At 45.1% G+C, this 26,838-nt stretch overlaps 4 protein-coding genes across 4 annotated transcripts in view; 3 read left to right on the top strand and 1 right to left on the bottom strand.

Annotated features, from left to right (window-relative positions):
- The first annotated feature begins 3 nt into the window (after positions 1-3).
- Positions 4-9,127, top strand: rtf1 (RTF1 homolog, Paf1/RNA polymerase II complex component). Its single transcript, XM_076749209.1, has 18 exons — positions 4-403; positions 1,920-2,030; positions 2,239-2,389; positions 3,427-3,628; positions 3,778-3,895; positions 4,058-4,169; positions 4,260-4,398; positions 4,492-4,669; positions 4,841-4,923; positions 5,584-5,671; positions 5,752-5,859; positions 5,955-6,032; positions 6,232-6,353; positions 6,514-6,571; positions 6,904-6,981; positions 7,071-7,172; positions 7,858-7,972; positions 8,108-9,127. Exons 1-18 carry the CDS (start codon positions 320-322, stop codon positions 8,212-8,214), a joined length of 2,034 nt encoding a protein of 677 aa, XP_076605324.1. The 5' UTR covers positions 4-319; the 3' UTR covers positions 8,215-9,127.
- Positions 9,128-9,525: 398 nt separating this feature from the next.
- golga5 (golgin A5) lies at positions 9,526-14,522 on the top strand. The gene is made up of 13 exons (XM_076749549.1): positions 9,526-9,708; positions 10,415-11,077; positions 11,177-11,389; positions 11,478-11,697; positions 11,788-11,911; positions 12,017-12,220; positions 12,400-12,570; positions 12,849-12,977; positions 13,075-13,173; positions 13,290-13,509; positions 13,709-13,808; positions 13,910-13,973; positions 14,055-14,522. Exons 2-13 carry the CDS (start codon positions 10,423-10,425, stop codon positions 14,133-14,135), a joined length of 2,280 nt encoding a protein of 759 aa, XP_076605664.1. The 5' UTR covers positions 9,526-9,708; positions 10,415-10,422; the 3' UTR covers positions 14,136-14,522.
- Positions 14,523-15,454: 932 nt separating this feature from the next.
- On the top strand, positions 15,455-21,892 carry pccb (propionyl-CoA carboxylase subunit beta). Its single transcript, XM_076748347.1, has 15 exons — positions 15,455-15,727; positions 16,610-16,729; positions 16,845-16,913; positions 16,997-17,053; positions 17,173-17,286; positions 17,485-17,595; positions 17,800-17,908; positions 18,201-18,321; positions 18,432-18,513; positions 18,618-18,741; positions 18,837-18,944; positions 19,380-19,480; positions 20,129-20,227; positions 20,323-20,422; positions 20,521-21,892. Exons 1-15 carry the CDS (start codon positions 15,482-15,484, stop codon positions 20,640-20,642), a joined length of 1,683 nt encoding a protein of 560 aa, XP_076604462.1. The 5' UTR covers positions 15,455-15,481; the 3' UTR covers positions 20,643-21,892.
- A 350-nt stretch (positions 21,893-22,242) lies between these two features.
- stag1a (STAG1 cohesin complex component a) overlaps positions 22,243-26,838 on the bottom strand; it is a 40,974-nt gene continuing 36,378 nt past the window's right edge. Inside the window, exons 24-32 of the mRNA XM_076748346.1 lie at positions 26,650-26,751; positions 26,398-26,546; positions 25,960-26,088; positions 25,652-25,854; positions 25,406-25,574; positions 24,756-24,872; positions 24,532-24,646; positions 24,337-24,417; positions 22,243-23,858 (exon numbers count right to left, since the gene is read on the bottom strand). Of these exons, the coding sequence (XP_076604461.1) occupies positions 23,835-23,858; positions 24,337-24,417; positions 24,532-24,646; positions 24,756-24,872; positions 25,406-25,574; positions 25,652-25,854; positions 25,960-26,088; positions 26,398-26,546; positions 26,650-26,751 (1,089 nt within the window). The 3' untranslated portion in view covers positions 22,243-23,834. The remainder of the gene's footprint in view (positions 23,859-24,336; positions 24,418-24,531; positions 24,647-24,755; positions 24,873-25,405; positions 25,575-25,651; positions 25,855-25,959; positions 26,089-26,397; positions 26,547-26,649; positions 26,752-26,838) is intronic.

The following is a 26,838-nucleotide window of genomic DNA, read 5'->3' on the forward strand; positions in this document are numbered from 1 at the left end:
CCTGTCCTGACTGACGCACTCGCTGTCAATATGTAGTTCTGCTCTCGGCTAATTGTCAATGTCCTCTCGTCCACGCTCAACGTTTTTCTTGATTTAAATTCCATTATGAATTAATATGAAAAGCACAAGCATAAATATACATTTTATTTCACAGACAGAGACATAAAATCTAGCTGCAACCATGGTAGTAATACGAGCGCGCATGCTCAGTACTGCCTTTGTGTGGTTGACTGCAGAGCCAACTAGCTAGGTAGCAACGGCTAGCCTCAAACATTTAGACGACACAGAGGTAGCTAGCAGGTTAGCCGTGCAGCTAATCATGGTGAATGTAAAGAAACGGAAAGGTCGGGTCGTGATTGACTCTGACTCTGAAGACAGTGCTAGCGACGATAATCTAGATCAGGTAGGTGCTCTCTTTTCTTGTTCTGTTTCAACGGAACTGCTTATTAAGTTGTCAACAGTTTAAGGTGAAGCTAATGTATGCTAACCGATTGCGCTGTGTTTGGCCTCGCTTGAACAAGCTGAGAGTGAGCCCGTCTTATTTACAATCTTTGCTTCCTCTGTCATTAAACACGCCGTTCTCAAAGTTAAATAAATGGTTAGGTTTTCTCAAGGATCTCTGAGAGGTACTCAAGACCGAGGAAAATGTTTGAGGTTGTAAAGAAAACAGTGTCTTAGCATAAACAAGCTAAGTTATGCTAACGTTAAGGTTACATTCCGAGAGGTGCACTCAGCGCTAGCAATCATGCAGTGTTATGTTGCCACGAAAATTCCGCGCCAAAGGCCTTTTACTGGTTTCGAGTATAAGCTGCTTGACTACAGCCGTGGATTGTTGGGGAATTTGATTGTTAGCTCTCAGACTGCACGAGAACGGGACATGTTTGCACGGACTGAAGCCGTAGTGGAGTCGCACTTGGTTTAGCTCGAAGAACCTTATCTGCTGAATGACGTCATGGGCGCAGAGCTGAAGTTCTATTTCGGTGTTGTTGTCAAACAAGCGTTGGCAAACTGACGGAAGAGCTCCAGTCTAACATGTCGAGCTGAAGAGCCGTGCAGGACCGCTGTCTCAATGAATCTGATCCCAATTAAACCCCCATGTATATCACCTGGCAGTACACTGTGGCCTCAGGTGACAGGTGAAAGTACACTACCTAATAGCTGGTGCTCAGAGACAGCCCAGACGCAGGCAGTGAAAAACAAATGGCCACAGGAATTGAGAGAAGTTCAGTCAGCTTTGTTGGAGCGTGGTTGCTCAATCATCAATAGGTTTGTTCTCTTAAAGAGCATTTTGGCGCCCTGCAGTTGTGTTTTGAGATGCATATGCAGATCAGATGTTTGCAGTAATGAATACGTGTAACTGCTTGGAGTGATGAGTTTCTCGCAGCTGATACACAACACTGATCTGAGTGCTCACTTTTTGCACATACTTTTTATGGGCTTTGTTATTTATCTTAACATTCTTGCTTTTGTCTATCATCATTTTCAGATGTATTCAGGCCATCTTGACAGTTAGTATCATGATCATTGTTCTGCATAAATCCGCTTGAGACAAATTGCTGCTCACGCCTGCCATCACAGTGTGTTTTGATGACCACCTGTGACTGGATTTTGCTTCCTTGCTCATATGTTATTTTACCTGTGAGAAACTGACCGCTGTGAAACAAAAATACTGATTTGCTCCTGCCCGCTCAGCTAGTCAGTAAGCTGTCAAACCAGTGTCTTGGCAAACCAGATGTGTTTTGGAAGATTTTCCTGCTACATGCAAATTGCAAAGTTGACTACGCAGTATTAAAATATAATCAGGGGCGCCTTCACTCTATATATGCAGCTGTATGGATCTCACCTCTGAATGTGGCTTGACAGTTTACAGTTTTACTGGGTTCTCTTTCTGAATCTCATCACCTTGATCTTATTTTTAGGAGCTCTTGTCTTTGGCCAAGAGGAAGAGGGTTGACTCAGGTGAGCAAGAAGAACCAGTTAGCAAACCTGCAGCTTCTACAGACTCCGAGACATCTGACAGTGACGATGAGGTATGACTGTCTTAGTTTTTGCTCTCAAAGACTTTTCAGTTTGGGGCATAATCAAACATTGAAAGTACAGTTTAACCATGTCACACTTCTTATATAGTTATCAAGCACTTTCTCATCAATACATTCTCTTCAAAAGAATAGACCACGGTTCTTTGTCAGTTAGTACTAGTTCATAACCAAACATTAATTTCTCACTCTTTTTGTCTAGTGGACTGTGGGTGGCACCAAAGGCAAAAAGAAGGTTAAGCAAGGGAAAGGGTCTGACAAGAAGAACGCTACGAAGAAGAAGGTTAATAAAGCAACGGCGTCTGGCAGCTCAGATGGAGACAGTTCAGCAGAGAGCTCAGCACCAGAGGAGGGTATGTCTTCAGCCTTTGTCGGGAAAACATATTCTGTGCTCCCGGGTTTACTTCATTTCTTCTGGGGGTGATCACTTTATTTCAGAGTTACCACAATCGTGTCAGTGGCCAGGTACGATAAAAGCCGAGCATGTTGTGGTGGCAGTTGTTCAGATGTCAGTTGACAGCTCGCACACGTGTCCTCAGGTTAATGATGTGTTACGTTAGCACGAGTACAAAGCACACACTGGTGGAACATATTCTGAAGTGTGGATTAAACATATCACCAGGGTGCCATGTCCACAGGTATTTCAGGTGGCTGAGATTAGGTGACTCACTCACTCATCCTCTTTATCTCAACTGGCACGCAGTGTAATATCAAAGCTGTTGTTTCAGTTGCATTGTTCTGCGATAAACTGGGTTGATGTGGACATGGAAAACCTGGAAAAATCTTTGAGAAAATTTTCTGGAAATTTGGTCAAAAGCCAGTTTAAGTATTCAAGATGATTAAGATGTGTTTGCAAGAAGACATAACCCATATCTCTTTAATTAATTAAGTTAGTTTTAACAAAATAACAAAGGAAACGAACTGTAAAATAGTAGCCCTGACGCATAAACAAAGAGGATGATATTTAAATCACCTTCAGTTTGTACTTCATATTGATGCTTTTATCATATGAGTCATGTTGAAAAAAGCTGTTTTTCCACTTCAAGAAACTTAGTCATTGTTAGCATAGAAAGCAGCTGTGATGCTGCCTTCACTTTCCAGTTTAATAGCAGTTTGACATCAGTACCATTTCAGCCACTCGTTAACTGTTTAAAAATTATGTCTCACTGCCAAAAGTAGTCCATGAAATCTTTAAGGAGATGTCAAGAAGTATCATAGACAGAGCACAATGAGGTGAAGTAAAGAATTAGAATTTGGTTGGGCCTAATGGAGCTAATACTGATGAGGACACCACTACTCTGTAGTGTCGTGTTGGTGTTACCGCACTCTGCAGGACTGAGGTCAGCTGAACGATTTCCATTTGTGCCAACGAATCGCTCTTTATCTTTAGGCGAGGTGTCCGATTCAGAGAGCAACAGTTCGTCCTCCAGCTCCGACTCGGACTCCTCTGAGGACGAGGTGTTCAGGGACGGTTACGACGATGACTTGATGGGAGATGCGGAGGACAGAGCTCGGCTGGAGCAGATGACGGAGAAGGAGAGAGAGCAAGAGCTGTTCAACAGAATTGAGAAGCGAGAGGTGCTAAAGAGACGGTGAGTGGAGGTGATGTGAGCGAGGAGCAGCAAGAAGTTCGCTGTGGGACATATGAAAAGATGTGGACACAGAGTTGGAACAGAGTGTGGCATTTTGATATTGTTGGATGTGTCTCATTATTCAAGACTATGTTTGTTTGCTTTGACAGTTTCGAAATTAAGAAGAAGCTGAAGACGGCAAAGAAGAAGGAGAAAGAGGAGAAGAAGAAGAAACAGGAGGAAGAGCAAGAAAAACGAAAGCTATCTCAGGTTCAAGACACACAAGTGGTGAGTTCAGGGACATTTTAAACAATATTAGGCAGACATTGTACAACCCTGACTCCAAAAAAGCTGGCACGCCGTGTAAAAGGCGTCAGGCTAATGTTGTAGCAGCATCACACCTTTGCTTTATCCAGGATGTGATTGTGATACCCCCCCCCCCCCCCGCAGGTCATGTCACACAACAAGGAGCGACGATCCAAACGTGACGAGAAACTTGACAAAAAGTCCCAGGCCATGGAAGAACTCAAAGCCGAACGAGAGAAGAAGAAAAACAAAACGGGTTGGTGTGATTTTATGTCTTCTGTGGCACGATTATTGTGATATGTCAGTCAGGTCCAAAAGCTGACGCTTCATCTTTTTTGGCGAGCAGCGGAACTGCTGGCCAAACGGCAGCCCCTGAAGACGAGCGAGGTTTACTCTGACGACGAGGAGGAAGAGGAGGAGGACGATGACAAGTCGTCAGTCAAAAGTGACCGGAGTTCGCGCTCATCGTCTTATGATGACGACGAGTAAGTCTGATTCTGCTCCTTGTGTTTTCAGCAGTACGTTCATCGCCTGTTCTCCTGATTTAAAGTAATGTCTCTGCTGTGTTCCGCTAACAGAAAAGAAGAAACTCCGCCGAAGTCGCAGCCTGTTTCTCTACCGGATGAGCTCAACAGGGTCCGTCTGTCCAGACACAAGCTGGAGCGCTGGTGCCACATGCCTTTCTTTGCTAAGACTGTGACTGGCTGCTTTGTGAGGATAGGGATTGGGAACAGCAGCAGTAAACCAGTTTATAGGGTAAGCTTGGCTTCCAGGTAACATTTCTTGCACACTGGTCATTATTGGACAGCATTGTGCTCTTGTGTAACGGCGATGGTGATCTGGGACTCTTGAGAACAAACGATTTAGTTAAATAAAGTCAGGTTAGCGGGCTTTGGTTTAATTTTAGTCTGCCTTCGTTGTTGAAAGGTTGCTGAAATCGTGGATGTGGTAGAGACGGCGAAGGTTTACCAACTGGGATCAACGCGAACAAACAAGGGATTACAGTTAAGGTGAGTTCACAGTTACAGATGCTTTACACATAGTAAATCAAGATGCAGAGTTCATCCTCAGACATTGATTAAACCCATAAAAACTCCTCTGTGCCAACCAATATTACATATTTAGAAGTTTTTCCATGAGAAACTCCCTTCATGCCTGACCTCGGCTTAGATGCACGGATCCAAACAGCCCCCGCCGCTGTCTCCACCCACCCCTCCACCTCTCGTCTGCAGCTTTGGCTCTGCTCGTCAAACACACACCTCATCAGCGGCTTAGCTGTCTGTCAAACTGTTCTGAGTAATATTTGCTGTAACTTTCTTCATCAACACCCCTGAGCCATACAGAATGTCCTGTCAGCGTTTGACATGAGTCATCATGTGACTCGGCAGGTTAGCATCGGCTAACATTGTCTAGCACGCTGCAGATTTATTTGGACACAGTCAGCAGATAAAAAAAAAAACAAGAAAAAATAAACCATGTTAGCTCATACTCGCTGTGTCTCCAGGACGAATGGATGGAGCAGCGTCGAGCTTCAGTATAAGTTTAATGTCATAACAGCGCTCTGCTTATTTCACCCATGATATGTCCGGTAGCATATAACAAACACCGTCTGGACACGTTGAGCTTAAAAGCTTGATTTTCACTGGACGGTGATTGTGTGTCTTCCTCAGGCACGGCGGTGACACGCGGGTGTTCAGGCTCGAGTTCGTATCAAATCAGGAGTTTACAGAAAGCGAGTTCATGAAGTGGAAAGAGGCGGTAAGTGAGTTTTGATACAGCAAACACGTGTCATCTGTAATGTCACAGATGGTACAAATTCAGGGTTTTTTTTTTTCCAGATGATTGTTGCTGGAATGCAAGTACCGACTCTTGATGAAATCACCCGAAAGGAGCAGTCCATCAAAGAAGCTCTGAACTACAAGTTCAATGACAAAGACATAGAGGATGTGAGTCTGTTTCTCTGGCTGTTGGTTGATTCCTGTAGCTTCATGCATTATGCAGCATAACAAAACCTTTTTTTTTTTTTTTGGTCTTTTGTCAGATTGTTAAAGAGAAGGACCGATTCCGAAAAGCACCTCCGAATTACGCCATGAAGAAAACACAGTTACTGAAAGATAAGGTGAAGGAAAAAAGTTATATTGAAGATGTAGTTTGTTCATGATGATCTTTTATATGTTAATCCACATGATGAGCAGCTGTCCCAGCCAACCAAAGCTGAACATACACACCGACACCAGCTGCACCGCTCACAGATCCATCGTCGCTCTGTGGCTGTCCGACTGCCGTTCGTTACTCATTTGTATTCGTTTCGATTGAAGGCCATGGCAGAAGAGAGCGGAGACGGCGAGAAAGTGAAAGTGATCCAGGATGAGCTGAATGAGCTGGAGGAAAGGGCAGAAGCACTTGACAGACAGAGGACCAAGAACATCTCTGCAATCAGGTACACAAACTACTCTTTCCAGTGAAATGCTCCAGGCTGAAGGGGCATTTAATGTTCAGATCGGAGGATCTTTGATTTGGAGCTGACTGTGTTTTGAGACAGAATTGCTGTTGACTCTTAAATTCTATTTTTTTTTTGTTTTTTGTTTTTTGTCATTCAGCTACATCAATCAGAGGAACAGAAGCTGGAACATCGTTGAATCTGAGAAGGCTCTTGTGGTAAGTGTCCGCATTCATGCTTGTTTGACTATATTGATTTTTAATGTTGAGGCTGTGATTCACTGAAGGGCACTCACAGCAGTGTGTGTGTGTGTGTGTGTGTGTGTGTGTGTGTGTGTGTGGACCAGAGTTCTGTGTGTCCTACTGTAACATGAGCACCTGGATGTGCCCATAATATTGTTAGCTTAGCACATCGCTAAGCTGTGTGGTTTCCTCACCTGTTGGTGTGTGTATGAAAACAATTCTTGAACCTATTGATGTTACTGCACATTTGATCATCATGACTTCTTTAGCATCTTTCAAAATAACCTGTTTCTTGTTTGTCCTCTCAGGCTGAAGGACAGAATTCCAAAAACCAACAAATGGACCCTTTCACACGGAGACAGTGCAAACCCACGATGGTGTCTAATGTAAGATTATCTCTCAGAACATGTTCTGTATGAACAGTGTAGTGAACACGAAGTCTAACTTTGTCACGGTGTTCATTTTGGTTCTTCAGGCCAGAGACCCGTCAGTCCACGCAGCTATTCTTGCTCACCTGAATCAGAAGTACGGCTCGGGGTCAGCGGCAGATCCTTCCAGCGCAGAGAAGAACAAACTGGTAAGCAGAGCAGCTAACAGGGTCTCGTTCAGACTGACTGATTGTATCTGCATTGATTTTAGAAAGTCCGGACAACTACAAACCACATGAAATATGATGTGCCGAGTCGACCCATGCAGATGCATCGGTGACGCTGGACACACAAATCCAACCTGATCATCTGCAAAAAAAACAGAGCAGACAATCTGTCTTCAAGATCGGATTTGAGAAAAAAATCTGGCTTGCGTGCAGTCTGAACAAAGTCCAAGAGACACTCCCAGGGCTTTCATATAAGATGTTTGGAGAGTGAACGCTGCCGTGTTTACCTCTTTCACTTGTTTGTCAATGCCAAACCCCGGTTGTTACCTTTTTGCAAGCGTTATGTTGTGCAAACAGGAAACTGCAGGCCTGTTGCACCAGCTGTGACTTGTTCTGTATCTAAATTTAATCAGAACTAAATGCAGTCCTTTTTGGACTTCTTTTGGCCTGGTGGACAACAAGATATTTGAAGGCCTCAGCAGATAAAACTTCAATATCAGTGATGTTGTGTGAATAAATACATTTTTAACGGTGGAAACCGCTTCTTATTTAATGTAAAGTGAAGGGAATGCATACATGCCACGCGGAAAATAACTTTATACTTTGGCAGGAGGAAGTATTCTTTTATTTAAAGTATCTAAACTTGTGATTTGCGCTCTGTTTGTAGGGTCAAGCAAACACGAAAGACAAAGATGTCCCCAAGCCAACCACTGACCTCTCAGAGGACTTGTTTAAAGTCCACGATTTTGACGTTAAGATTGACCTACAGGTTCCCAATGCAGGTGAGACGATCTTTCCAGTGCAGTATTTCACTCGCTCAGCCTGGATGTGCGCTTTCCTTGGCTGTAACACGGAGGTTGTTGTTCATATTAACCACTTCAGAGACAAGGCGTGTTGATGTTGTTCTCGTTCTGCAGAAGCAAAGTCACTGTCTGTGAGCTCCAATGCGCTGCCGGTGAAGGACGGCGCCCCCCGGAGGTCCCTCAACCTGGAAGACTACAAGAAGAGGAGGGGGCTGATCTGATGCGGCCTGTCCACCATTCAGAATCCACATTGCATGTGTAGTTGGCTGTGCAAGAGTGAGTGTGTGAGTGTTTGAGAGTGTGTATGAGAGTGTGTGAGTGAGTGAGTGAGAGTGAGTGATTCCCAGAGGGTGTGTGTTTGAATGTTGATACAACAGACTGTTTATCCAAACACAGAGGAAATACTGATTGAGCAAAGACAACATTTTTCTCAAAGGATCTCTCTTGGAAAAAAAAAACTTGTCCAGATATTTGTTGTTTTGTTATTTTTGCATAATCACACACATACTCGTATACTGAGTTGTGTTTTTTTTTAATGTATTTAACTTCTTTCGCCCCTCTTCTGGATCCTCTGGACCCCACTCCTTTTTTGTTTTTTTGTTGTTTTTTTTTCTGAAAGGACACAGCGCTTCAGGATTGTTACTTTGAAGAAGGACACTATCTCAAGAGTCTTAGACTTTTGAGGCATCTTGATATGACTGGACTGGATATCTGATGGAGCTGACCAGCCTGGCCTCACAATAATGATTACTGGTGTAAATCCATCCTTATTTTTAACAGCCTCGTGAGTGTAGATGACCACCATGTCTGACTTGACCGCGACGCCGGCCCTTTGTGACAGATGTGACGTGTTCGGTACATGTCAACTGGACATTTTCCACTTTTTAAGTCTTTGGAACAACCCAATTTAAGAGGAACCATTTTCTATGGCTGGCCTGGTAATAAAAGTGTTGCTTCATTTCTGTTATCTCTTGGTTGGTTGTTCACGGAATTACTCCCCTGCCCTTAACTCCCAGAGCAGATTCTATGTGTTATCGATTGTGTCCATAGTCAGTTCCTGTATTGATGTGGCATGCCATGTAAATATGCATTTTGGAGTGAGTGCGGAAAAAATAAAGAGGCACTGTTTCATAACATCTGTGTCAGCCTGTCTTTTCTGATCTGGAGGTGAGGCTGCGTTGACACAAGACACCTGCTGAGGTTATTTTTGTCTTTGTAATAAGCTGAAAACATGGAATTTAATTAACAAGACGGAAATGGCCTGATTTCTATGTAATTTCTAATGTAAATAACTACCTTCTGTTTTTTTAACTTTTCTTTTTTCCTCAATTTTAACGTGTTTTTGCTTCTGAAACAGCAGAAAGTGTACTGTTCAGTCTGCTGCTGTTTCCATTTAAAACTGGATTTTTAAAGTATTTGCTTGTTATGTGATAAAAAATGCACTTAAAACTAAAGCAGCCCATCTTGGTTGCTGCGCAGCGGAAACCTCAGTGGTCCTTTTTGATCAGGCGTTTCTGAGGTCGCTCTGTTGTGGGGTCCTTTCTTGCAGCGCTTCCGGGTCCACGTATTGAGAAGATCACCCATATCCTCTTTGACATATAATGACATTTGACCGTGTTAATCCAAACAATATTTGTCTTTCATGTGCACCAGTTAGACCCCGGCGGTAGCCTGGTGACCTGAGACATTTTGACATTTGGACGTCGTTTCAAACGGTACGTTAGAAGCTTTCTTTGAGGAGTCAGCTAGCCTGTTAGCTTTAGCTTTAGATGGACTTTAATGCTGTGTTGTTTACACTCGTTTTATGATAACGCAAGCCCAGCAGCTAATGGCTCTTGTAAGAGCTTTCATGTCCGCGTATCTTTACCACAAAAATGCGGTGTCGTAATAATAATCAGCTGTTAGATTAGTTTTGACTGTTGAGTTTTTGAGCTACCATGCTAGCTTTGCAGAAATTGTATGTGTTTAGTGGGGAATTTCGGTCCTGAGTGGAGTCTCTCAGGCTGCTCATAAAGGCTGCAGGAGCGTTATCCTCAGCAGTGGCCTAAACGTTATCTTGACTTTAAACGTCTGTGACTTGCTGTTCCCGTCCTGTTTGTTTCAAAGGGTTACACGCCCAATGGTGGATGATATTTAGCTCTTGCATGGTGAGAATGCAATTTCTGGGGAACAGTTAGGACAAAATCAACTGTTAAATGAATGTAATGTAAAATTAGATGCATAAAAACCGATGTACTGATGCAGAGGCCCCAGACACAGCCGGTAAATACAGAATCTAAGTATTTACAATACAGATTTCCCACCTTCACGTTACCCGATGTTGCCTATATTTGTGCATGTTTACGTATTATTTTTTTTATCAGACTATGTACTGTAAATTTACCCAGTGGTGGTAATGTGCAGTTACGTTTCTGCCATTAGGATACAAAATGTCTTGGTTTGCTGACTTGGCCGGGAAAGCTGAAGACTTCCTGAATAAAGTGGACCAGGGCGCTGCCACTGCCCTGACCAAAGGCCAGACAAGAACATCCTCCTTCTCGTCATCCTATGGAGGAGAGTCAACTGTCAAAGATGAATACAATACTGCAGGGTACAAGACCAATGCAGCTGTGACACATCACACCTATGCATCCTCTGGTGATGCACCGAGCTTCATCTCTGCAGCTGCTGGCAACATCAAGAGATCCAATGCAGCCCTGCTGGCTGGTACTGCCAGCGTAGCCAGTAGCCCATCTGGTTCTAGCAGCGGTGCTGCTAACTCTGCCAAGACCTCATCTGGCTTTGTGAGGCCCAAAAAGAGCGAGGAGCATGTGGACGATGACATGCTGTTTGACTTTCTGAACAGCTCGGACCCTCCGGTCAGCAACAGGAGGGATTCGAGAAGAGAACCTGTGAAAGTGGCAGTTCCAGTTACAGAGGCCCAAAACCCAACACCTCCTCTTTCCACCACTCCCCACACCATCCCCTCAGCCCCATCGACGCCCCCCTCAACCAGGGGTGTATCCAGGGCGTCAAGCATGAGCTCACTGTCTGCTCACAGCATCAAAACGTCAGAGGAGAGTTCTGCGAAAGAACAAAGCCAAGGTATAATTAATGAGACCCCACAGATTACAGGTAATATGTTTTCTGTTCCTGTTTCTGTTATATCTGAATGATGTTTTTGTGTGTTCTTGGCTACCACAGACACACCTGAGAGTTCAGATTCAGGCTTGGCTGCCCCTCAGGAGTCCAGCAGCCAGGAGCCTCCCCCTCTTCCTCCTCCTCCTCCCACAGAGGAGCCACAGAGCCAGATCATGTCCAGTCTACGTCTGGAGAACCAGCTGCTGCACAGTGAGGTGGCCTCCCTCAACCGGGAGATGGCTTCAGTCATCCAGAGAGCAAAAGACTTACAGGATGGTAAGAGATGAGACAAGATAGGACAATGATGGCCTACATTTCTGTACCTCTCCCTCTGTATTGATGAAGTGGTTTTCTTCTCATGTAGAACTGAACCAGACGCGTCTCCGTGCTGACAAATGGAACTCAGAGCAGTCTCAGACTGACCGGATGTTACGGGAACTTCGGTCACATGTTGATGACCTGACAGAAGCCCTTTCCGCCAAAGACAGTCAACTCGCAGTCCTGAAAATCAGACTCGATGAAGCCGATCAGCTGCTGAAGTCCCGCAGCGCTGCGTTAGATGAGGCCCAGAAGGAAAAGTCAAGGTACGCTCCTGTGAACACCTTTTGAAGTAGAGATCAGATCCAGCTTTTCACGAGTTGGTTTAGATATTATTTTCCTTGTTGGGTTTTTAGAATTATGCAAGACCTCACAGAAGGGAGCAGCATGCAGTCCCAAGCTCTTGAAACGATACAGGCGAGGCTGCGAGAGGCTGAAACAGCTCTCAGGAGGGAACAGGACAGCTACAGGCAGATGCAGGTGCACATGATGCCGTTCATCTTTCTGTGTATACGATAGTTAGGTCTTGGCTACAAACATAGAAATTTTTGGACTCCTCTTCTAAATTCTTCTGTTCTTGTGCAGAGTGAGTATTCTGCCCGCCTGTCCAAAGTGGAGGCTGAGAGGCAGACCCTCGCAGAGGTGGTGGCTGCAGCAGAGCGGCGAGGTGGAGAGGAGAAGCTCAGGGTTGATGACCTCCAACAGCAGATGAAAAGTGCCAAAGCTGCAGCTGAGACGGCCAAACAGGAGTTACAGGACTACAAGCACAAAGCTTCGCGCATCCTTCAAGTAAGACTTGCTGTTTTTTTCACACGAAGCATCGGCATTTATTAAACAGTTACCATCGTTTCATGTGTTTTCCTGTTTTTTCTGTAATTTTTCCACTCTGCCTCTCATTTTTTTAGTCGGCCTCTTCTGATACGCTTAAGCTGTAACGTGCTTTGATCATGTTTTAAATCGTCTTGTAGTCCAAAGAGAAGTTGATCAGCAGTCTGAAGGAGGGATCTGGTCTGGACACTCTGGACGGCAGTGGGGCCATGGCTCTGGAGCTGGAGGATCTGCGTCATGAGAAGGAACTGCAGAGGGAGGAGATCCAAAAACTACAGGGGCAAGTGCACTCGCTTCGGACAGAAATACAGGTGAGATGCTGTGATTGGCAGAAAGGATGAGCAGAGGAGGTGTAGATCCAAAGTAATCTGATACTGTATTGATCCCTGTGTGAAAAATCCTGGTTGATGGCTCCACTGGGAGGTTTGTAAATGTGCCTGTCTGCGTGATGTGAGGTGCTGTGTACCATCACATCATGTTTGTAGTCTGTCTGTGTCAGTAGCTTGTTTTTTTGTATATAGCTGCTGCATCTGCAGCTGGAGTGTTATTGATTGAGCTGGACAGGGTGAAAAATGTTTTTCTCTCCCAGGATTTGGAGAATCAGGTGCTGACAGAGGCAGAGACATGGCGGGAGCAGCAGGTGCAGTTTGAGGAGCAACTGGCCGTGCAGAACAGAGCTAAGCAGGAGGTGGAGGCTGAGGTGGAGCGCTACAAGCAGGTGAGAAGAGAGAGAGGATTTCTTGAAATGGTAGCTGTAGAAAAATACAAACTGTCACTGACTTGTTTTTCCTAACTACATTAATAATTTATCATAGGAGCTGCAGTACTTAGAGGAAGAGCAACATCGAGCCAAAGCTACTCTGCAGAGCAGAATCAAGGACCGGGAAGACGAAATTCAAAAACTCAGGAATCAGGTCAGTCACTTTCTAATTATTCAGGGCTCGTTATGGGACAGAAAGACGCACGGCACACGAGAAACGCTTATAAATTCACCCGTTTGACAAACAGCCTTGATGATGTGCTCTTCCAGCTGACCAACAAGACAATTAGCAACAGCCAAACAGAGCTGGAGAATCGTCTCCACCAGCTGACGGAGACCCTGATCCAGAAGCAGACGATGCTGGAGGCTCTGGGCACAGAAAAAAGCTCCCTGGTCTTCCAGCTGGAGCGTCTGGAGCAGCAGCTGAAGAACGCTCAGGGAGGAGAGAGTGGAGGTCCAGCCATCAACATGAGCGGTCTGGAAGGACCAGGTAGGAGACGTTTGGATGAGGCTCACAGGGTTTTGTATTTAAAACGCAGATGATTCTACATTTTATATATATACATTTCTATAAATGCCAAAACAACACATTTCTAAACAGACATGCTTTTGTTTTGTCTTTCTGTGGTTCATTCAGCTTAGTAGTTCTCCAGATTTCATGACTCGTTTTGTGCCTGTTGTGTTTTCAGTGGCACGACAAAGAAACGCACCAATCCTTTTCAGTGATCACGACAGTCCGGGGGTGTACGGCAAAGTACGCAAGGCAGCCAGCACCATCGACCGTTTCAGGTAAGGTTTCGCTGCAGTGTTCCTCTTTCTCCCTCCTCATCATGACTATAATTCCACTATTTTCCTGCGTGAGACGTGATCCTCAAGTGTTGTCATTTCAGCATCAGATTGGGCATCTTCTTACGGCGCTACCCTATGGCCAGAGTTTTCGTTATCCTGTACATGGTGAGTGTTTGGAAAATGTTGTTTTTCCATGTTTGAATACTGTTTAATCAAAGAAATTCACATGTCAACTTCTGTTTACAGGCGGTACTGCACTTATGGGTCATGATTGTTCTCCTGACGTACACACCAGAAATGCACCACGGTCATCCCGATGGACGATAGGACGCTTGGATTTTGCAGTTGGGTGTTAAAAGATGTTTGTTCTACGGCCTTCAGTGTAAGGATGACAACACAAGCTGCTAGAATATGGGCTCCTGGTCCTTACTCTCTCCATTTTGCACAGAAATGCGACAAATTCAAGACATTTCCTCTGACTTACTCTTTTTCTGTTTCCACCTGAAGATTGGTAGCTGACAGCTGCATTGAGTTTTAAAATTATTACAAAGGGAGAGGTTTATTGTACTGGTGGACTGCTGAAAGGACATGAAATCAAACATGATCTCACATCTGTTTTTCACATCATCTGCTTTCAGACCTCTGTTCTCTTGAGAGATTGTATTTAACACTATGTAAAAAAGAATCTTTTAATAAACGAGTTAGAAGAAACAACACAGCTGGACCCTTTTCTGAAAGATGATCTGAGCCACAAAACAAGGTAAAGGGGAACTTCACCAGTTTTTCACATAGAAGCCAGTTTATTATTATTTTTATTGTTGCATTGTGGGTAAGATTTGCATCTGGACAGTCATGATTCATAACTAACACAACTTCAGACACTCAAAGCTGCCCTAACAAACATCACTGACATGTCCTTCCATGTAGTAAATATGTTAAAACAGCTTACTTCTTAAGACCTTTGTGTAGTACAATGTAAATAACTTAAATATAATACATGCAATAAAATAAGACTTACAATTTATTTACTACATAAACATTAGTAAGTGTTTATTTCAGTGACATCCTGCTAATACCAGAAAACTGAATTGTTCCTCAGAACAAAGTTAATTTTAAGTACAGTGTTTTAGAACAACGTTTCTCATTGGTGACAATGTATGTCCTGCTTTTATAACCTCATCTAAATACAAACACGTCTGTGTGAGTCAAAATTAACACGATTTACATCAGGCTCTACAATTACCCTCATTGAGCACTGCCAAAGTAATTTAATGCTTACCATGTAATTTTTTTCCCTGGGTTTAACCTGTCAGGCAGCCCTTACCCAGGATCCCCAGCAAGCTCGACAGCTCACCTTGCGATAGTCCCATGTAAATTGTCCAGGGTTCGGGTAGTGTTTGGAATTGAGAACTGGAAATTAGAGAGAGGTCATAATCTTAGTGGAAGATCTTCCTGACAAGCGAAACTCAGGGCGAAGAAATCTTCTGCATTAACTTTCCCGGTCACAGGCCACGATGAACACAGGAAAACCTGATACCCTCCAGGTCCCGCCTGTCCGCCCTGCTACGAAATTCTTCTTCCTTATTGGCTGTGAGAATTCGCCCCCCGTTCGCTATTGGCTCAAATCTCTCTCTTTCATTTCCGCCCGCTGTCTGCAGAGAACACGCAGGGCAATGATGGCGGCGCTCAGTGTGGCCCGAAGCAGCTGCGGGCTGTTGAACGGGTTGAGGGCATCTTTCAGGAGTTTAGCGCCGGTGAAAAATGGCGCAGTCGCCGCCGCAGTGCCGCAGACGAACCTTGCACGGGACTGTCGCTGGTACTGTGTCAGCCACCTGTCCGTCAAGGAGAGGATTGACAAGAAACGGAAGGCGGCGCTCGTCGGGGGAGGTCAGAAGAGAATAGATGCTCAACACAAAAGGGTAAAGTTAGCTAACAGTGACTTTCTGTCTTTTTATGCTAACTTGATTTTACGCTAGCAGGTGTCCGTAACGTGAAGCTGTAAATACACAGAGAGCTGGAGTAGTCGTGTAAAATGTCTGTCTCAAGGGCTCTAAATCAATGATTGCTGCTTGAGTGTTTATCTTTCTCCTCACACACTTTTAAGTGACCTTTAAATCCAACTTTCTAGCCCGCCGAGGGTTAGCTGTTACCGGGTAACCCATCTTGCTGAGCTCCAGTGCCCTTGAGCAAATCCTGCCCACTCCAGGAAGAAGGTTTAGTTGGCAGGTTTAATGTCGATAATCCAAAACTATTCCCACAGGCACAGATTTCCACTGTCCAGTGTGTCTGACGCTCAGGCTTTCCATACTGTGACATATTACAGTGTGACAGTCATGTTTATGGGCTCTGATTTTCTGTCTTAAGTTAACTTGACAGCTGATGTTTTTCCTGTTTTGCTCAGTGAAATCCATGAATGTAGTGAGTGCACTATAGAAGTAGGTGATAAAACTATGTAGACATACGTAATTTGGTATTATTTTATCAAAAATATATATGGTGATGTCATCAGATTTGCACGAAAACGGTGGAGAAATCATTTCAGGTTATAAAAACAGTATCCAGTACTGTTTTTGGCTAATCCAGCAAATTAAACAACTGGAAAAACTCATTAAAAAAAAGTGATGATGGTGCACAACGTTGGTCACAGTGACCAACGCAACCAGAGATATTAAAAGGTCAGCATCTGCACGGTTGATAAATTTGTGCTGCGTCATGGTTTGTATCTGCATAACACACAAACACAGTGTTCTTTCATGTGTGTCTCTCTTGAACTTGTGGTGTCTTGCCGTTATGTGTTGCAGGGTAAGCTGACAGCAAGGGAGCGAGTGGAGCTCCTGCTGGACCCCGACTCCTTCGTGGAGACGGACATGTTCGTGGAGCATCGCTGCTCCGACTTTGGCATGGAGCAGGACAGTAACAAGGTAAGAGGTCGCTCAACTCAGCGACATCATGCTTCACCCGCTGAGGAGGAGAAAGCGCTCCCTCTTCTGGGGTTTGAAATCTTTGTGGTCATGTCTTTGTCTCTGGTTGTCGTAGTTCCCGGGTGACAGCGTGGTGACAGGCCGAGGCAGGATCAGTGGCCGGCTGGTGTATGTTTTCAGTCAGGTACGATGTGTGATTACGCTGTAAGAATCCTTCATAGTGTCAGTACACGGCAGCCTGTGTCATATTCTGTGTGTTTCTCTCAGGACTTCACAGTGTTTGGTGGCAGTCTGTCAGGAGCTCACGCACAGAAGATCTGCAAGGTAAACAAATCTGAGATACTGACCGAGACCTCTGTGACCGTGTTTGTCGCCGCTGAGTGTCACTTCTTCCTGTGTGATCTCAGACTTTCCACACGCTCATTTAAACGTTCTGTGCTCAGATTATGGACCAGGCCATGACGGTCGGAGCTCCCGTCATCGGGCTGAACGACTCTGGAGGAGCTCGGATCCAGGAAGGAGTGGAGTCTCTGGCTGGATATGCAGATATATTCCTGGTTTGTAAAGAGCCTCTGCACATCACCGCTCTTTGACTGAAATCTTAATATCAAAATCCAACTCGTGGAGCTGTGAGTGTGTGGCTCGCACTGAAGGCACCTCACACTGATTGTTTTTAACATATTCCCGATGTTGGCTGGAGGGGTGTAAGGACGCCATAGATTAAGAAGTAAAAACAAAACTTCCTCCTTTTCCAGAGGAATGTGTTGGCCTCAGGAGTCATCCCTCAGATCTCCCTCATCATGGGTCCCTGTGCAGGAGGAGCTGTGTACTCCCCCGCCCTGACAGACTTCACCTTCATGGTGAAGGTAAGGAGCTTAATTTCACTTGTGCCACAGACAAATCAAACGTTTCAGTGTTTTTAAAGTGTTAGCATTCAGCTAATTTTAGCTAATTGTGGACACAAAAGTTGCAGTATAAATTAATCATGCAATTAAGTTTCCAAGATCGTATTCTCACACACTGTAGCCTGACATCTGTGTGCATGTGTGTGTGTGTGTGTGTGTGTTTAGGACACGTCATACCTGTTCATCACAGGACCTGATGTCGTGAAGTCTGTTACCAACGAAGACGTGACTCAAGAGGAGCTCGGTGGAGCCAAAACTCACACCACCGTGTCTGGTGAGTTAGTCTGACTCTGAAAGCTTTTCATCACTCCTGACTTACTCGTTGTGCTTTGCTGAGGAGTTTTGTCGAATGTCTTCACTTCCAAACTCAAACTCAGGCTGCTGGAAACGTTCAGCGGTAGTAGCCAGCGGCTCTGTCGCATCCCAGCAGCCACATTTCTCAAACTTTGAGTATGTGAGAGGTGATCCAGGATCACATCAACATCAACACTGTGCAACAACTGTAAGAGACTCGAGTTGAAAGATTGTCTTCATGGTGTAAAAAGCGTCTCCTGTCCTGCCCTCAGGAGTGGCTCATGACGCGTTTGAGAATGACATCGAGGCCTTGCTCAAAATGCGAGAGTTCTTCAACTTCCTGCCGCTGAGCAATCAGGATCCCGCCCCCATCAGGGAGTGCCACGACCCTAGGTGACCAATCACCTTTACCTCCACTTTACAGAACAGCCAATCACCTCTTCATTCACCTCAGTCATCTGTTTCTACTCCAACTCATGTCTGATATCATGTTCTCTTTTCAGCGATCGTCTGGTGCCGTCATTGGACACCATCGTCCCGTTTGAGTCCACTAAAGCCTACGACATGCTGGACATCATTCACGCAGTATGTGCACACACGCACGCACACACACAAACACATACTAATATGGGCAACATCATCATTTAATATCTGCAAGTAGTAAACCTTTCCTTTCATCATGTCTTCAGATAGCGGATGAGAGGGACTTCTTCGAGATCATGCCCAACTACGCCAAAAACATTGTGGTGGGATTCGCCCGCATGAACGGGCGCACTGTAGGCATCGTGGGTAACCAGCCAAAAGTGGCCTCCGGTAAGTAAGAAGAGGTAAATTATCAGAACCATTTGTGGATTAATAATCTCGTCTGGTGTGTCTTCAGTCTCCTTCATTTCTGTGTCATTCATCAGGTTGTCTGGACATCAACTCCTCAGTGAAGGGAGCCCGCTTTGTACGCTTCTGTGATGCTTTCAATATTCCCATCATCACCTTTGTGGATGTGCCGGGCTTCCTGCCAGGTATTCTTTGAAAGTCTCCGTGTGCGCACACACTCGCTGCATTTACACACACACTCATAATTTATATTAGTCAAGTTTAGATGTTGACCTTCGATTCTCCAGTGAATCTACCTGCTGCTGTGAATAATACAGGGAGCTGAATGTTTTTCCTGTTAAGGCTTGTGTACAGATGGAACAATCCACCTGCACAAAAAGCTGGAGATATTTTGCTTCCAGCTCAGGGAACGTAAATAAGAAGCTCACAGTTAGAGTAAATAGATTACAGATTACAGACAGTAACAGATGGCTAATCTGGCCACATTATTATCTATACACACACAAGGCAAAAACTGGATTCATTTACATGTAAACAGAAGTTTTCCTTGCATTAAAATGTCACATCTGTCACTTCACATCACACCCATTTTTCATAAGTGCTGTGATGGTGGTCAACAGGTACCGCTCAGGAGTACGGAGGCATCATCCGACACGGAGCCAAACTGCTGTATGCGTTTGCAGAGGCCACCGTCCCGAAAATCACCGTCATCACCAGAAAGGTGTGTGTGAACAAAACCATGAGGCTGATCTGGGACCAGTTTAACGATGTTACGGTACCAGTCAGGTGCTGCTTACCTTGACTGTGTCGGAGCTTTGATAAGCACCTGCAGCTCCTCCTGAAGTAAAACTGATCAACGTCACAAAATTGTTCATATGCAGATTTAGACCAACTTCCTGAATTTTTCTGAAAAATGCTGCCTGCTCTTCAATGCAGGGTTATTTTTCATGTTAAATTTAAAAAAAATATGTGGGTGTCCTTCAGGTGTGCAGGGTTACAGAAGTAATGTTATAGTACAGGTATAAAAACGAATGGGTAAAAAGGCAGAACAAATGTTGTACACTGTGTACATACATATGAAATGTGACGTGTGTGTGTGTGTGTGTCCATGTATTACTCATGTTGTGGGGACATAAATCTGTTTACACAGTCACATAGTGGTGACAAAATCCCCACAATGTAAATCATTAAATTTTAGGGTGAAGACTGGGGTTAAGGTTAAGGTAAGACAAGTAGTGGTTATGGTTAGTCTCCAGGAAATGATTTAATCTATGTAATGTCCCCAAAAGTGATGAAAACATACCGTGTGTGTGTGTGTGTGTGTGTGTGTGTGTGTGTGTGTGTGTGTGTGTGTGTGTGTGTTTTCCAGGCTTATGGAGGAGCCTACGACGTGATGAGCTCCAAACACTTGAGAGGAGATGTGAACTACGCCTGGCCCACAGCTGAGGTCGCCGTCATGGGTGCTAAGGTACGAACACACCATGTGTTTTTCAGGTTTTCTCTCTCTGTCCGTCCTCTTTGATTCGACGGCGTGTTGATCTGTTTCTCTTCCTGCTGTCTCAGGGTGCTGTGCAGATCATCTTCAGAGGGAAGGAGAACCAGGCCGAGGCAGAGGCCGAGTACGTGGAGAAGTTTGCCAACCCTTTCCCAGCCGCTGTCAGAGGTGAGCTCTCTCGCTTCTCGCTCTCATCCACACTTAAACAAATTCAAACAGTACCGACGCATTAGACGCTTTCTCACCGGCCAAACGCTTGTTTTCAGGCTTTGTGGACGACATCATCGAGCCGTCGGTCACTCGCAAGAGGATCTGCAGTGATCTGGAGGTGCTGGCCAGCAAGAAGCAGGTCAACCCCTGGAAGAAACACGCCAACATTCCTCTGTGAAACGCAGGCGAGCCGTTTCCACATCAGCGCCATCTCGCTGTGGGATTCTCCTGACACTGACGTCACGCTCAGATGGACTGCGGTGGGACGCCGTGACGCCAGCGCGTGTATCTTTACATCTTTACCACTGATATGCAACATGTTAACAGGACGATCCCACACACGTTTTACCTGAACAGTGCACTACAGCTGTCACACACACACACACACACATTTAAGGTCATCGTCACGTCAGCAGCGGCCATATTGGTCGCTGTTGTTGGTACGATTTAACATTTTGAGAACAAGACTGTGTCTGAAAGGGCAGATTATGTATCAGCGCTGAAAAAAACAGGCGACTGTCAACATGATGGTTTTAGTGGAAAATGCGAACATACTATAGTCTGATGTCACGTGAGCTCCCAAAGTTGTTCAAGTACTGTATGTAGTTCTGAAGGGTTCTGATTTGTGTAGTAGTTTGCTCTTTCAGACACACTCCCTGTGTTTCACGTCCTCCGTTAAGGTCAAGAAGAAAAAAAAAAAAAAAAAAAAAAAAAAAAGTCACCCTGACATCCTGGACCTGTGCCTTTCTCTGTCCGGCGGGCTCTGCTCTGCCGTTTGTAAAATAAATCATGGACTCAAAACATGCCTTTTGTTTACTTTTAGCAATGCGGTCGTTTCTATTTGTAGACAATTTAGTGTTTTTCAAAAGATATGACAGATATATATATATGTGGATGTAATCCCTGTAGTATTGGTTTTAAATTAATAAAGTGACATGGATTGAAATAAGGCAGTGATTTATCCACTGATCCACTGTGTGTGAGAGAATTCAAGGTGCAACCCTGATTCCAAAAAAGCTGCCATACTAACACCATGTGATCGTCTTTTTTTTTTTTTTTTTAACATATACACATTTGTTTTTAACTCATGAACATCACTGATTTTTGTAAATATCTGCTTATTCTGGGAAAGATGTGGAATGCTCCAAAAACACCTGTTTGGATCATTCCACAGGTAACAGGTGACAGTGTCATGATTGGATAAGGGGTGTTAGTGCACGAGCTCTGGAACACTTCAGGAAACTGTTGTTGGTAAACAGCTTGTTTGCAGGTGATCGCAGTGTCCTACTTTTATGGAATCGTGGTTATATAACAAACTGAATTTGGACATTCACAAAGAATTAAGAACATTTCCTTGTTTTGTTTCAGTTCAGCTGTGAAGTTCTTGATCTTACAGGAAAATAAAGTTTGACATCAGGTGCTGCTGAGATAAGTGAAGGATACTCGTGTCATTAACTTCATCTCACCTCAGATGAATCCACAGGCTAATCTCTGCTATAATACTGGTTTTATTACATTCGATAAAACATCAGCTCAACGTTCACTGACCTGCTTGTTCTGGAGCTTTCGACCTCATGAAGTCAACGTGGACGAGAAGAATAACAGGAGCTGAAAGTCATGGAAAGTTTGAACATCTGCAGTCTCATCACTGCTGAAGAAGATGATGTGAAACCACTGAAAGCTCCAGAACGAGCGAGAAACTGAGCCTCAAGCCGAGGTGTTCAAATCAACTGTTTTAACGTGAAACAAAGGCGCACACGCAAACGCTGCTCCATAAATCGATTACAGATTTTATTTTATTAAAAAGAATTTAGGTTCACAGAAAAAAAAAACAACAAAAAAACAAAACAAAAACAGGCTTTTTAGAGCATTTTAAGGGCGACTGATGTCAACTGCACTGCAGAAAAGATCCAATTGTCTCTGATATTTACAGGAGGACTGCAAGCCAGCCGAGGGGCAACGATTGATCGACAGACGGTGGGTGAACGACGATATGGCCGGAAACATTCGAAACACATTCAAACAAACCTGTCAGACAGAGAACCATCACTGCACTGGATATGATAACGACAACTCTTGAATCAACACTCGAGGCATGTGTCCAAAACGCAACGTGACCTGACCTGTTTAAATGAACAAACCTAACAGATAATCTGCTGTAATACTGAACTGTGGAACGATTACAATCAGACCGTACGGCGCTTAAAAAGCCGCGATCCCACAGCGACGATCCGAGCCGACCGTTAGATATGAGCCACAGGTGTCGGGGGAGGGGCCGGAGTATACCGCAAGGATGTAGGCCACAGTTTGGCAACAAACAAGATACATATTCAAGAAAAACCTGTACAAACATCAGACAAAAACAAAAACACACTCGATTTAAAACTTTAGTACTAAAGCTACAGAGTTCAAAATATGTTTACTGTCTTTTTTTTTTTAAAACTTTTAACTTCAAAAAGCCGTTTATTCGAGGGCGGGTGTGTGCAGAACATGTCCGAGATCTGAGGGGGTGGGGGGCTTCTGTCCAAGGGGAGGGGGGGTGGGTTTGTGTGGCTTCCCCGTCAAATGACAACACTGGCTTAGCTTTGACGTCACACACGGACAGTTACATCACTTCCTCCAGGTCGGTCTGCTGCTGCCGACCTCGGCGGCGTGCGTGTACTCCACCGTCATCATCACCACCAACACTTTACACACACATCACACACACCAGCACCACCGCACACAAGGACTCGGATGAGAGAGGGGGGGGGGGGGGGGGGTCGGTGGGTGGTAACAAGAGCAAAGATATAGAACATTTAGTATTGAGATCCTCTCTATGTTGGATTTAACCAGACGGACTGAAGTGCGACACCAAAAGAAGGGGGTGGGGTGGGGTAGGGTAGGGTGGAGTGGGGTGGGGGGGCTGTACAGAGTGTCACGCTGCTCTGTGCTGCCGATCGGGAGCAAACGACTGTACATCCGTGTGCCAGGGGGACCGTAAAAACTGCGAGTACTCATCGGCCGGCAGTCGGAGTGCCATCAGAGCTAACAAGCTAAACCAACAGGCAGGAGAGGAAGAAGAGGAGGAGGAAGATTAGGAGCATGACGGAGCTCTTGAGTATTCCGAACAAGACTCTGGAGAATATTCTGGATCGTCGGCTTCGCGCTTCCAGGTGAGATCCAGCCGAGGCGGGATCCATCAGCAGCTGGGCCTGACAAACATCCCTCCATCACGTCTTACAGAAAGAGAAAAGTACTTCAACAATGTTTTTTTCTTCTTCTTAAGAGTCTGATTGGCAGGTTATGAGGGTGTGACATCCCACCCCCCCCTCACGTGAGTTTACTCCTGATAAGGATCCTGAGCTCAGGATCTTCGCCTTTTCCCGGATCAGAACATGGGCATGCTGAAACCCTGGAACAACGGAGAGGAGAGCGACTGTTTAGGCAAGAAAACGTCCGGCTGCGACCCTGCAGGACGCAGCACGCCTCGCTATCTGCCACGGCGTCTTCTCTGGTGACCACAAGGGGGCGCCAGAGCCGAAAAGTTCAAATCTACGTAGGGTGGCTTTAAGATCTGACGTGAACAAGTCTAGTTGTAGTTTGAGTTACTGATTTAAACAAAGGGCTGCAACTAGCTAACGATGACGGTTACATTGTAGGTTAGCCTTCAGATCATTTTCTCAGTTAATCGTTTGGTCAGAAAATAATGGAGCTAACTCGCCAGAGCCTGATGTTACATCTTACAAGTATTGAATACATTTTAAAGAAACGCATTTCAGAGGCCGAAAGCTGAGAATTTTTACTTTTTCGATCAAAAAAATGCAAAATAGCCGCAGATTAATTGACTAATCAATTAACTGACTACTCTGTTCATTTCTGGTTTTACATACCGACTCGTCCTCGATCATCGCTGCAGAGTCAAAGAAGTCCGGTCTTAATTCCGCTCTTTCACGTCTGTTCCTCGATGGCGGCTGGGAAGGACAAACGCCAACATTCAGACATTTAATTACTGAATTCAGACAATGAATCCTGACGTATCCTCACGCCTTTCTGTGGAACTTCACAAAGCAAACGACTTCGCTCACCAGGTCGATCACCATAGTGTCTTCAAACTCCTCGTTCATGTCCTCCAGCTGGCCCCGCGATGACATCATCACGTCCTCGAAGATGGGCTCCGCATCATCCTCCATCAACCCGCGCCTGACGGGAGAGAGCGAGACAAAACGACACAATCAGAAGAGCAGCCGTGTGTCCGTCTGTGTGTCCTCTTCCTTCTTGTTTGCTCTTCCTTCCTCTCCAGCACGCTTACACAGTCTGCCGGACGCCCTGATTGCTGCGTGACTTGATGTAGTTCATGCCCGTCCGGTCCTTTCTGTTCACCTCCTCCATCTTCTGCTGGCCGAGCCACGACATCTGCATCTGAGGACTGAGGACAGACAGACGGAGTTCAGTTCAATATGTGTTCGTAAGCCGATGGAAGACGATGACTGAGACTAACCTCGTCTGTCTTTCACCAATGGTGGAAAGTAACTAAGTACCATTTACTTTGCCGACTCAGATTAATTATACAAAATATTATCAAAAAAATATATATGATGTATTATTATCAGTTAAGACTTGGTATTGATCATCAGTGGAAATTCACCAGTTACCCAAAGTACATAGAGTACTTCAAAGTAGCTCCACCTTCCAGCTTCAATACTACAGTGATGTACACATTAATGCACCACTAATTAAATCCAGTAATATAATGTATGTCTGCATAATGAGTACTTTTACTTTGGGTACTTGTAAGTATATTTTGATGGTAGCACTTTGGCGCTAGCGAGTAAAAACTTGAATGCAGGACTTCTACAGAGAGAGTATTTTTACTCTGAAGTAAAAAGATCGAAGCTCTTCTTCCACCACTGTCACTCTTTGACGAATGAAAATCAGCTTTCCTGATGTGGACACACTCACTTGTGTACGTAGTCGTTCTCCGATCCGGGTTCTGAGTCCGGGTCTGGCATGTGTTCTGCTGGTCTGTTCTCTCTGAGGACTGTGGAGGTGAGCTGAGGAGTCTGCAGCGCTCCCGGTGTTTGAAGAGTGTCATTACGCATCATCCACGAGCCCTCAACGCTGCTCTCCTCTGAAAACGAACACACGGAAAGTTCAGTTCAGTCCCAAATGACCCGAGTCTCGCTCATCTTTGCGTCGCCTCCTCACCCTCGATGCGTTTCTTGTGTAGCGGCGGTCGCCCCTTCTTGCTGCGGACCGAGCCGGTCTTGCTGCTGGAGCCCGACGTGACGGACATGTGGTCCTCGTCTCCGCCCGTCAGCAGGCTGTTCCTGTAGGAGATGAGCGGCAGCCACACGTCCTCCCGACGCTCCGACATCGACTCTGACATGAACTTCTCCAGGTACGAGTGGCTGACGGGACATACGGCATTTTGGCATAAACTCATTGATTCTGAAATGACATGAAAGCTTTAGGTGACAGGCCGCGATGGAAAAAAGCTGGAATGGAGTACTTACACCGTCTTTTTGTCTTGGCGGATTAGCTTGGAGGAAAATTCGCTCAGAACCTCCAGGAAGGCCAGGTTAATGGGAGGAAACTCTGGTCCTCGAGGATTCTGGTACTTAAATGCAAACTCTATTCCATCCCTGATAGGAAACGAGACAGAGGGAGAAACAGAGAAGTGAGGAAAGGCAATTAAATAAAAAAAATTATTGACTTCTTCGACTTCGATAGAAGAAAATATCTGACTGTTTACTTAAAATCTAAAAATGTCCACTTCTATTTCCAGCATCCCGTGTCCAGACTCAAATCAGCATCATTCAGATGGAGCTCAGTCATCTGCAGACTGTCTAAACCATTTAAACTAACTTTAACCTCAGCTTAAGCTTCCTTAACTTACAGCTCTGAGTCCCGTCTAGCGCCCCCCTTAGAGAACACAGCACTCATAGTCTTACTTGTGCAGCGTGGCAACAGCCTCTCTGGTCTTGATCTGATCCAGGCCAAAGGTGAGGGCGAAGCGGCGGGCCAGCTCCTTGATGCCGCTGACGTGAGACGACGTTCGGTCCAGGTTGGGCCCCTGGTCCTGCAGCAGCTCGTTGAACAGCTGCAACACCCGCAAGGAAAAGCGTTTGTGAGGAAAGCGCTCTCTCTTCCTGTTTCTGACATGCAGTACCCAAGAAAACACGAGCCAGTCATCAGTGGCTCACCTGCTGCAGACTGAGGATGAGGGTCTTTGCACAGAGAATCTTGTCCGTCTGTCTGGTTTTACTGAGAGTCTCCTTGATGATGTCGCCATAATCATTGTAGTACTGCGGCAGAGAAACAAAACAATTAAAAACGTGCAAGAGGACACAGTTTAGTACAGTATGTGTTCATAAAATCTGACATCACAACAA

The sequence above is a fragment of the Chaetodon auriga genome, chromosome 14 (assembly GCF_051107435.1).
Source record: "Chaetodon auriga isolate fChaAug3 chromosome 14, fChaAug3.hap1, whole genome shotgun sequence".
Lineage (NCBI taxonomy): Eukaryota > Metazoa > Chordata > Actinopteri > Chaetodontiformes > Chaetodontidae > Chaetodon > Chaetodon auriga.